Raw genomic sequence first — 12,150 nt, forward strand, 5'->3', positions numbered from 1 at the left:
ATGCCAGGACCTTCTTGGATTGCATTTATTAGGCTCCTCCAGTCAGTTTCATGTCTCTGTGTTTCACTATTTGTTTTAACAGCTGGAAGAGGAGATTGCACTGAGAGAGAAAAAAAAGCAGGAGAAGGAGAAAGCAAGGCTTGAATGGATAAAGCAGCAACAGGAGATGGGAAAGGACATAGAAGAAGAACCTGAAGAGGAACCTGAAGAAGAGCCATTGCCACCTCTCTACATACCAGAGGAGCCCAGTCCCATTCTCTGTGGTTTTTATTCAGCACCAGGGAAATTTTGGCTTTCCTTGGTAAATCAATTTTTATTTCATATTGATGGGATCGCAAGATGTGGCAACGTTCCCCTCACATCTGGGTATCTTAGAAAACTCATTTGAAACCTGCCATCTCTAGGACATGGATTTCCTGTCATAGCTGATGTTTTCAGTGATGTTTTTGAATTAAATCAGTAGTGCCACTCCAGCTCAGATTGCTCAGTAAATTTCTAATAGGTACTATTCTTTGTGATGCCTGAATTGGGCACAAAGGCTAACCTACCCCCTCACTAGCAGAAGGTAGAATTTAACATATTGGTAGGATGGGTTGTATTGCTAGTGATCATTATAGATTTTCTCTATGGGTAAATAAGATCTCTAGTTGTTTGGAAGTAACATTTCTTATCCCACAGTAGATCCTTAAGAAAGGAAAAATTATTTAGAAGATTGCATTTACCTGGTCAGCTGCATCTTTGTTCTTCTGTCAACATTTCTTTATGGTCCTTCTCTTCAGGGTGGATATGACTCAGGATTCCTCTATCATTGTGCATTCTCCTCAAATCAGCACCAAGAGGACCATGAACAAAGGCAAGATGAACCCTTTGAAGTTATTCCTATTGAGGATACTGACAACAATCCCATCCACCGGATCTCATTCTGGTAAAACAGTTTAGTGTAACAGATAGCTTTGTTACAAAGCTTGATGATACTGAACTTGGAAAGGAGAAGGGTACACTGCTTTGTCCCTTTTTAATTGTGGGTCAGTTCTAGTACGCAGGTACTCTCCATGGTTCCTCAGGCACCGAGTTTCACTTAAAATTCATAATGAACGCAATTGGACAGTGTATCTGACAGAATATCTTTAAAAGCCCTTCAAGATGAAAATGTGTGATTTCTAATTAAGTATTGATTAAGGCTCACACATCCTAGCTTGAAGATCTCCAGAAGAACCATTAGAAGTCTCCACTATCCTTTTAATTGGATTGCAAATTATGATCACCAGACCACTGGTTCTCTTTGCTAGCTAGCAAAGAGGGGACACAATTAGTCCTTGAGGAGAACATGGAGTGATCAGTCTTTCTCTCTTGTCTAAAGAGTAGAGGCTTCCCAGGACATTCTGTGAACTGCACAAATGAAACGAGTGAGCTAATTTCAGTCTCCCAGTGTTTCCTGTAAGACCAGGCATGAGCTGATTCTAAGGAGGCAGGTTTAGTTCAGACTTTAATCTACAGCTGGCTGCATTCCAGTTGGCCACCATCCCTAGTAGATGAGGACTGGGGAGGGAAAACTGTTTTTTTTTTTTTTTTTATCTCTAAACTTGGTGTCTTCTACACTGTCCAATTGAGGGCTGAGTCCAGTTCCACGATAGCCAGTAGATGCTAGAACATTACTGAGCAAACAGCTGGGAAAAAGGCTGCAGTAGTACCACACATACTTTAAATGGTCCAAATACTTTGCACACACAAAGCAAAAGTTGGAAAGTCTACATTTATTCAGCTAGATTAGCTCTTCTTTAGAAGCATTGTGTTTTGAGTTGTGGCCTTACTTGTTGCGAGTTACTTTCTATTATTGTTTCTGGTTGCTTATTTGACAGTACCAGCAGACTATTGATGTTCTGTGGGATGCAGAATGGAGCACTGCGTGTTTATGCTCTTCAAGATAAAGACCTCTCAGCAAATACCCTGAAGGAATACTGGTCCTTCAATGTACACGACAATGATTATGGCCAGATCCGGGGGATCTGTTCTAGTTATGATGATAGGTTTCTGATTACCTGTGGTGAAGATGGAAACATTTTTACCTTCAACATCTTGTCTCCAGAGGATGTTCACAAAGAGCTGAAAGCCAAAATCCCCTCTCCTAGGGTAAGTCACTAAATGAAGATCTCCCAAACTCTTGTTTCTATCATATGGAGAATTATAATTCTGATTATAGAACAACTCTGAATACATACATACTGTGCTACCTTCTTTCACTGAACTAGGTCTGTTTGCTATGAAACTACAGCATATGGCCAAAATCCGGTTCAATTAATTGGCATCATAGATCTTTTATAGCAAAAGCTGAGGTTTCCCAAACGATTTGGGAGAAGAGTTATATTGCTTGTTTATTAAGGTATATTTTGCAATAACTGCATTGCTCCTTCTCAATGTTTTGTGTTTTTCTCCAAATACACATAGTATGTGTGGTTCATATATCATGTTGTACTATCTTTTTCTCACTCAAATGTATAATCATAGGCATACCTAGGATGGAAATACCACAAGGATTTGGCAAAATTAATACCTGTCTTTGATTTTATTCCAGTAGAGTATGATTCTGCTCTTGATGGGGATTCTAGAAATAACATTGGAGAATACCAAATGTATAGTTTCTCAATGCTTTTGGTACCATTTATTGTACAATTCATAAGTTGGATTTTTTTTAAATTCGCAAAATTGCGTAGCATGATGATGATACTGTTTCAGTGTTGTACAATGAAACATATCTAACTTGAAAAAAGTAATGAGATCTGTTGAGTAAAGAAGTACTGTCATGTGCAATGAAATCTGTATTGGTTATACATTTGGTACAGTTAAAATTTTAAAGTGTCAAGATAAAATAGATGCAACTTTTAAATATTTTTAATATCAGTCAGTAGCTAGTTTTTGAAAGATGCATAGTGAGGGAGACAGAGGAAATTGGGATTTTAGTAATTTGGTTAAATTGTTCAAGGCTAGTTGCAATTCCAGTATCACAAGAATATATAACACTAGGAGTGGACTCCAAAGTATTTTTTTAAACTAAGTGAATGATGGAAACCTGTGGTATCAGAGCCTTGCTAGCTCCTGTATTACAAGTAGTAATTAACATACAATTATAAAGCATACATACAGTTATATCATTTTGAATATGTAAGTAGCCCTATATAAAGATCTTTACAGTTAATTGCTATTGTGCAGGCTAGGAACGCTGCTTAATGACCACCCTAATAGAGTTTTTTCCTTATCAAAGTAAATCTTCATTAAGTATCTATTCTAGTTTTAAGTCATGTGGAAGATTTTAAAAATTCCATCATCATTAAACTTAATGAGATTCCTAGAGAATCAAATACAAGTCCTCTGAAACTAATTGAGTTAAATTACAGATCAATTTAGTACCACTGTATTCACTGTAGGGTGATAGACCCCCCTCTTGTCTTAGAGCATGATTTCCTAAGGAAATGAGGCTTGTATGACTGCACTGTCCATCCATCTGTCATTCCTCACAGCTAATAATTGTGAACCCATTACACAGTCAGCAGAAGCAAACCAGATGGATTACACGTGTAACTTGGAATTAGCCCGGGATATGATGTCTCTTGTCAGTCTGGCAGTTAGAAGAGGCAAGAGAATTGGGTCTGTGGGATGGAGAATCAAAGATGTTATGGGACAGAGTGAAGTTGGGACAAGCAGTGATTTAGGGGTTAATGTTGATGAGGAGATTATAGAATTTCTGTTCTCTGTCCCCAAGAACTCAGCTTCATTTTTTTGTTCTTTTTTTTCTTCTTTTTGTTCTTTTACATGTAAGCCAACTTAATTGTTTCTTGTTCTTGAAACATCAAAGCCTGGTATTTAAGACCAGTAGAGCAATATTGATCGTGAAGGGTTCTTTTGTTTTTCTGAGAGGCAATGGAAACTCTGCCTTAATGTTTGTAAAAGCTTTATTGTCTGTTGAAACTATTATTGCTTGTTTAAAGGCAAGACATTTTTATTCCAGAGTGGTCTTGAGATGGAGAAAGCTGCTGAAGACATTGAGGATCCCAATGCCTACAAGTAAGAGATGCTTGGGTAATGATGAAAGAGATGTCCAACTGTTGAAAGCTCTTTCTTCAGACCACATACCTCCTTTTTCTTTTTAAGAGAAGAGGTGATCACACTGAATTTGGATTATTTCCTCATTACACACAAAGTTTTGTCAGACTTCCTTTCCATTTCTTCTACTTTTCTGTGGAACTAATTCAAATATGGTACTGTGAGACTTATTTAACTTGAGACTACAGAGACAACACAAAGTGGAGGTCAAAGTCCCATTATGTTAGGGCTGTATAAATATACGGTAAGTGGCATCTTCCAAAGTTACCTTCAGGGCCGCTGAGTTCACTGGAAGTTTAAGCCCATCAAGGAAATCTAGAAGGTTACATAAACTTTAATCTTTCCTCTATTCCATTGGGATAATACAATTTCCTACTTGCATTTTCAGCATTGAGGAAGTCAAGCAGAAAGAGGAGTATGAACGGATCATGAAGGAAGCTGAAGACAAAAAAAGCAAGAAAAGAGAGGAGTTAACTGCTCTGAGAGAAGAGTTTCTTCTTCTGCTTCAGAAGAATCAGGAATTGCCAAAGCACATGCAGCTGCACAGAGACGTATGTTTGTTTTTCATAAATCATTTACCATAAGAGGTACCTTCTAAAATGGTGCTGCCCTATGTGTTGGGGCCAAAGATGTCTAGTGCTATGGGTTAATGCACTTGACTGTGTAATTTTGCAAGATTTCTAAACCATAGCTGATGATTTGTGCCATTTAAGAAGCATATGGTGGGGAAAAAAAAGTGATTCTCTGTGGAGATCTGAATAGCTCCTGAAATAAATAATTGTGCCAATGTGCATGAAATGCTGGCATCAGGTCCAAAATATTTCTTAGCAAAACTTAGCAGATAAGATAGTGTGATGCTGGGTCTTCTGTGCTTCTGCAGCAGTACGAGATGGACCATAGGATCTTTGAGGATCTGAATAGGCAGACAGCACAGAAGATCCAGTTAGTGGAAACGGAACTAGCTTGGGAGCATGAGAAAAACTTGATTGGACTGCAGAAACTACGAAATTGGTAAGTACCTCTTTTCTTCTACGTCTCCCACTGACCTTGCACGGGGCTTATTATTTACTGATTTGTACCTACCACAAGGAAAAATATATATTTTTTCCACTCATATAATAAACATTTATATTCTTCTCTTATGATTATGCCCTTATTTGATTTGAAACATACACAAGAGTATACATTGATTTTTGGGTGTGCTTCTTTTGAATCCTTAGTCAAAATTCAGATGTTCTTATCAAGGAAGCAGCTTAATTCTGATTTACTTCTTTAAGAAGAAAAGTGGTCTTTTTTGTTGTTGTTGTTGTTGTTGTTGGGAGGAGAATAAGTTTGCTTGCGTTTTGCCAGTAAATGTCAGTAAGAACCAGGAATTCTTATTGGAGCTTTGAAGTGCAACCTATGAAACAAACTCCCATTTTTCAAGTACGCTGCATGTCTGTCAAATACTTTTGTGTCATTGTTAACACAATATTCTCTATACAGTTTAAAGTTATGAAATTAACTTCCTCAAGAACGCAAGTTAAAGCACAAAGCAGTGCGTTTTTGGTTGCTCTTCTTATAGCAAAAGATGAATTCATAAAAATAAATGCACAATAGAAATAATACACAATAACAAAACCCATTTAGTCACAGTTGTACACAGAGTGTACAAAAACAGAGTGTACAACTGGAAAGGAGAATTGAATGAACATATTTTTAAGCAGCCCTTCATGGAAAATGAAAGATACTCTCATGTAGAACCTGGTATAAGTTTTGATATTGGGAGCAGTGTTACTGTATTTATTCTTGAGCGTCTGTATTCCTACATCAGATAAAAGTCAATAGATGGTGTCAGATGTCATCGTACTCTTACGTAGTTACTGTATTTGTATGTAACAATTGCGTATGTAATAAGTAAACTGCTTTACTCGGGTCCTTTTGTTGAAGGAAAAATGGTAGCTTGCACCTACTGACACCAGACAGTTTTGTCTAATTTACCTCTTCAGGTTTCGGTCCTCACTGGAATTTGACACTGTTGTTGTTCATGCGATTCAAAGCAATCATCAGATTTCCACCTACAGACTTCTAACACTCTCTGAGAAGTACCGCCAAGATAAGGAACATCCATCTTGGAGGAAGACAGTACTTAAGCGGGCATGGAAAAAGATGGAAAAAAAGGAGACCATCAAAGAGGCAAAGCGTAAGCATAGGGTTAATGATGGCCTTTTACAGATTCCCAGTAATATGCTTTTGTCTTTCATCTCACTTTGTTTTCCTGAGTCCAGGCTAAAGAAATGATAATTCCTCCTGGTATGGGTAAAGAAATATAACTGTTGTTTTTTAGTACCTACATACATTATAACATACATACGTAGTTTTCCACATTTAATGCAATGTCAGCAATCATCTGTCAACACTGTGGGTAGAACTCGACTAAGAGCTGATTCAAAGAGCATGAATATGTTCAGAACATCCGCTACAGTGGAACTATCCTGGTGGACACCAGCTTTACAAAAGCTGTCCCAGGGAGTTTCCAGTAGTTTAGATTGTACTGTGTTGCATGGTATTTACATTTTCACATGGTTATTTTTTTGTTCAGATGCTAGAGTTTTTGAGGAGGAGGCCGAAAAGGTGAAATCAGAGGTCCAAAAGCCAACAGCACGTTTTATAGAAAACAGACGTAAGCAAATCAGAAGAATTGCTGAGAAATCCAACAAGGTGAAAGCTAAGATAATGAAGAGGAAAGCGGAGTGGGAAGAACTGTGAGTCTTAATTGGACTCTGTGTCCTTTTAGTTCTGCATCTTGTCTGAGGTCAAACGATGCTATTTAGCTGTTATATGGCACTATCAAATCTCTGCCTAGTTTCTTATATTCCTAATGGGTGAAATTTAAAATACATGAGGCTCTGTGTACCTTAGGGTCTCAAGAGACAATTGAAATCTTTTAATTTCCATGGTTCTTCTAAAACATTAAACAACTTGAATTCAGCTACGTGGCTGCATCTTCATATAGGGATTAAGAGGGTATCTAAATCAATCATGATTTAGGGACACCTAGACCATCACAGTCAGCCTCTTCAGTTAACCCTACCAGCACCAGATATACCAGATGCTTCAAGAGCTGTGGGTTAAGTTAGTTACACATGAAGGCCATTACCTACTAGTGTGTTGTTTTTTTTTTGGGGGGGAAGGAGGGAAATGTCTGAATTTTTCTTTCAAATGTGCAAAGATATCCTTTCCAAAGTAGTCACTGTTTTCTGAAAGAGGTATGTGATTCTTTCTTGATCCTCCTGAGCCTTTCTGCATGCATCAGAAGGTATGAAGTGACCCTGTTTTATACTGTATGCTTTCTGTCCCCATCTGAATGTTTTCTGTCTTAAAGTTCATCTTCGTTTTGTACCTACCAGATACAAGAGCAAGCCTAGTGATGACTATGAAAACCCCGAAGATGTTCAGGCCATTAAAGAAGCACGGGAAAACATGGGGTGTTATAAGCTGAAGACTGCCACTGATTACAGAGTCCCTCAGCACGAACAAATGAAAACTGAAATGAAGGTGAAGCAGCTTGAATCCTTGGAAGTGTTGGTATGTAAACTGATTCACTGATGTGGATATTTCTGCCATTTTACGGGAGGGAGGATAGTTGATTAAATGCTGAATACATTTTTTTGAAAGGAAATTGAAGTGGTTGTGGGAAGAGCCATTGAAGGACAGACTGTGTCAATTCAGATTTAGTTACAAACGAGCCTTTCTCTTGTGGACTGTTAGTGCTTCACCAAACTCAAAACTGAATCAATCCAGGATAACTCTCAGATGGCTCTTTTTATGCAAAAAAGCCACATTTTCCAGTATTTCAGCAGGAAGATGCCTTTTTTTTTTTTTTTTTTTTTTTTTTTTTTAAGGATTAAAAGTCTTACCATCTAGTGACTGATGCTTTCCTTACAACACTGAGCTAATCCCTGCTATGAAATACCTTTACAAAAACGGAGGTATGAGCAAAGATAGGTCTTTTTAGCATAGCCTCTTCATATATGCGCTTCAGTAATCACTGCTTCTGGGTACTAAATATTGGAGCTTTCTGGGAAACTAGATGTTCTGGAACTGCCTTCCTGCAACAGAACTCCTACAGCTACTTCATGTCTTTTAACCAGAAAGACCCAACAAGCTCAAACGTTGTGCAGTAACTTTGCCGCTTTCCTTGCGACTTCTGCCAGCACCCTTTCTCACTCCCAGCTTCTATTTCTCATTTTATTTATCTGGAGTGTAAAAGAGGGATGATGAATTTCTTTAGAAAAAACGACAATGAAGAAATGTATTCATTTAACCTGGAACTGTCAAGTTACTTTTTGGTATGGAGGCTTATTTCTTGGCTTTCCTACTGACAGAGGAGCCTCTTCACTGCATCATATCATCATATTCTGTGGCCATGAATCTTCCATAGTCTTATCCTCTCAAACATGTTGCCTAGTCTCAGGCTCCTTTTAGCCTGGGTTGCTTTGGCAGTGAGGTCTCAGCATTACAGAAGCAATGCCACAGTCTTAGGGAATTTGTTGGGTTGCTTTAATCTCATGCTTGGGCTCCAGGACTAGATTGTGGTGCTGATGTTACTAGATACCCAGTGGTTAACCTGACTTGGTTGGACAAGCCAACGCAAGCAAAAGGAGTAGTTCTAGTTTTAAAACCCTAATTTATACAGATGAAGTATTCCAGTTACTTCAGATGCCTGATGTATAAGATTGTTTTATTTTATAAAGATTAGAGAGGATTCTGCCAAGGTCTTTTCCAACCTAAATGATTCTATGATTCTGTTTTTACATCTGATTCAAGTGTGACTTCTCGGGTTAGTAGATCTTCACCTCAAGTTGGGGAAAAATATTCACCTAATGCCAAAATTTTCTGAGTTGACTTTGGCACTCCAGATTGCTGGAAGGCCTGGAAAGGATTTGTTTTGGATATCTAGTGGCTTTTTATCAAATCCAAAAGCATTTGAAAGGATGTTACTTTCTTGCCTTTAATACTGCTATCAACTATACTTTGAAAATTCAGAACTTTGTTCCATTTCTAACTGTCTGCAGTGGTTGTGATTTCAGCTTCAATTTCACTTATTTTATTGACGAGAATCACATCTGCATTCCAGAACCTATGTTTGTGAAGGACTGCTTCAGTGTCTTTGGTCTTTATATGAGATAACTGCTTTGTTTCAAGGACTGTCCAAGAAGTCTAGATCTCTGTACAGCTGTGCATTTAGGAGTGCTAAAGGTCTTCTCAGGTGTAGTTCCTTTGCTCTTGGGTTGGAAATTTTGCTTTACAAAATAAAGAGATCTAATTTTCTCTTTGTTGGTATATGAATTGTACAATATGCCTGAGAAGAGAGCCGTGTATCAAAGCTGAGATGCTCTCTGTATTTAATGAGAGACAGCCCAAATGACTAATCCTCTAAAACCCACAGCTAATTATCACAGTCCTTGTGAATTTATTGACGTGAGATGTTGAAGCAGTGCAGAAAATTGACAATCAAGTCAGGAGAGAGAGGGGAAGCCTCATTTCTACTCTTCTAAGATTTTCTTTTAAAGAAGATTTAGAGAGGTGGTTCCACAGTTCTTAAAAACGGAGAGAGAAAGATAGCTGGTTAAAAACACGCGTGTGGAGGTGGTACAGTAAAGAAAGCTAGTGTGGAAAGAAGGAAGGTCAGTATGACAAGCCTCTTCTCCGTAACCTGTGTTGGGGAAGACTTCATATTATGTAAATATCACTGGGAAAATCCTACTAAATTTTTTGTTCTTTACAGATTTATAAGAAGAAAGTGAATATGAACAAACAGATCTTGTCCTTGCGGGATTTCAAGGTTTCTGTTATTGATGAAATCAAGTGTTTAGTGCGAGAATTGAAATCCATACAGGCAGCGTTGGATTTATCAGAACATCTCCCTCTTCCCCCGATCCCTCAGTTACATCCAGATGAGGTTCCAGAAAAAAAATTTGAGTATCACACTGACATCCTCCTTAAGTTCAAACAGGAGCAGGAGGCCAAGGCAAAGTTCCAGGAACCATTGGAAGAGTCTCCCTCATCTGGTGCACCTAGGCGTAGTTTTCTAAAGCCTTCTTCCCTTAAAGAGTCTGGCCCCGTGACACAGCCTGCAAGAGAACACCCAGTGAAAATAACGCCATCTGTGGTCGTAGAGCAGAAAAAGCTTTTTGAGATTGAGAAGGCAGAGCCAACTGAAATGGAACTGGAAATTTTAAAGAGGGAGAAGATAAAAAACCTATACTTGCAGGATTCCTTGATTAAAAAGGTAGGAAATCAGAAGTTATTTTTTTTCATATTGAACAATATCAATCAGAAATGAACCCCTTTCCTCCTGTCTTAGGACTGCAGATACTCACGCCTTTCAGAATTTCAGGAAAATGATATCTAGTACAAATTTACAGGGTAAATCAGTATAAATCTGTAAGAGTGACCTCTGTGCTAACTATAATAAATTGAAAATCAGATTTCTAATTTGTTATTGATTGTTATGTGAAACTATGAGCTCAGTGGCCAAAAAAAAAAAAAAGGCAAATAACACGTTAGATTTTTTTTTCTCTTCATCACTTTTTGAGTCCAAGCAATAGATCTGATTCTCATTTTTTGCTATGATTCATGAAGTTCTCAGCTTTTAAGTAACATGACTAGTCCTGACACTGTAGTCTTAATAATTTTAAAAGTGCCAGGTTTAAAGTCATGAGAAAGCTTCTTTATAAGACATCCTTAGTCTGGAAAAAGGACTACTGAAAGGAATGTACCAGAGGTGATAAAATTATGAATAGCATAAGAAAAGGAGAGTGGCAATCAGCTCTTAAAAGAAGGAGAGAGACCAAATGAAATGGTGAGGTGGAAAGCTTGTTGTTCCTATGCAACCAATAACTAAATTTTGGATGTGGGTGTAGCTACAATTTGATAAACTCTGGAAGAAAAAAATCCATTCAAGATGTTAAATGCAAACATAGTACTGCAAGCTCAGGATGTCCATAAATCAGAGTTTAGGAGGGTACAGAGAGGAGCTTGCCAGAGGTGTATCACCATTCAGTTGTTGGCTCCATTTCATACCTTCTTTTCTCTAATATCTGTTGTTGGTCATTGACTCTTTGGTTTAATCTGACACAGATACCCTTATGTTCATGTGTATGGAGGTTTTGAGAGAATATCCAAATGCTGCTGTGACCATCACATAGATATATATATGGCCACGATGGCAGCAGCTAGTACTGATTTGACTGTAAATGTCTAAGGGAAGAGCTGTCAGGTATTCTGAGAGAAGTGTGCCAAGGCAGAAGACAGTAATTATTGCTATGTCTGGGTTGTTACATGGACTCCTTAAATGTACTACAGACTACAGATGCAGTGAAACATCCCTGTGAAGCCCTGGTGATTTTTGTGTTGTTATACTGAGAGTATAGAAATAATTGGAGTTAACTTTGTCTTTTTAAGTGCTTCAGTAATCATTAGTGGATAGCATGAGCAAGTTGTTGACTTGACAGAATTTTTCCCTTCTGCTCCTTTCTCTTGCTTTACACGTTTAACTCTACTCCGAATACTCTCCTCGTTCCTCATTTGCAGTTCTCTTTCACTCCAGATCAATGCACTGGTGATAAACTTTGACGCTGAACTTCGTGTCCTGCGGCACAAGAAACTGCAGCTGGATGTGCAGATGAAGCATGCTGACCTGCGCTACATCACGTGGTATGAAGAGCTGCTTATCCTGAATGATGTTGAGAAAACTGAGAATGATCTCCAGGGGCGTGTTACCACCCTCCGCAGTGAGCAGGAGGCCACGCAGGTATGTAGGCCATGTGTGCCTGGACTTAAAAATACTGCTGATGAGTGGTCTGAAAAGAAAGTAAGGCATCAGATAAATGGTGGCTTCTCTTTGCTTCCTTTTAGCACTGATCTAATATCTAGTGCTAAATTTGGAAAAGCAAGAAACTCTTGGTGATCAGCCTAGGATGGTTGCTTTTAACTTCCAATAGTTAATCTTTTCACAGTCTAAGTAGTCGTATTTTTATAGTTTCTTCATGATCTGGAGTCAATGAC

At 38.3% G+C, this 12,150-nt stretch overlaps 1 protein-coding gene across 1 annotated transcript in view; it reads left to right on the forward strand.

Moving 5' to 3' along the window:
- Window positions 1-12,150, forward strand: part of CFAP44 (cilia and flagella associated protein 44) — a 42,042-nt gene that overhangs the window by 21,528 nt on the left and 8,364 nt on the right. The window contains 11 exon segments of the mRNA XM_032192601.1: window positions 83-301; window positions 780-925; window positions 1,860-2,130; window positions 4,004-4,059; window positions 4,487-4,649; window positions 4,979-5,109; window positions 6,087-6,284; window positions 6,687-6,842; window positions 7,488-7,665; window positions 9,869-10,372; window positions 11,693-11,896. Of these exon segments, the coding sequence (XP_032048492.1) occupies window positions 83-301; window positions 780-925; window positions 1,860-2,130; window positions 4,004-4,059; window positions 4,487-4,649; window positions 4,979-5,109; window positions 6,087-6,284; window positions 6,687-6,842; window positions 7,488-7,665; window positions 9,869-10,372; window positions 11,693-11,896 (2,226 nt within the window).

The sequence above is a fragment of the Aythya fuligula genome, chromosome 1 (genome assembly GCF_009819795.1).
Source record: "Aythya fuligula isolate bAytFul2 chromosome 1, bAytFul2.pri, whole genome shotgun sequence".
Lineage (NCBI taxonomy): Eukaryota > Metazoa > Chordata > Aves > Anseriformes > Anatidae > Aythya > Aythya fuligula.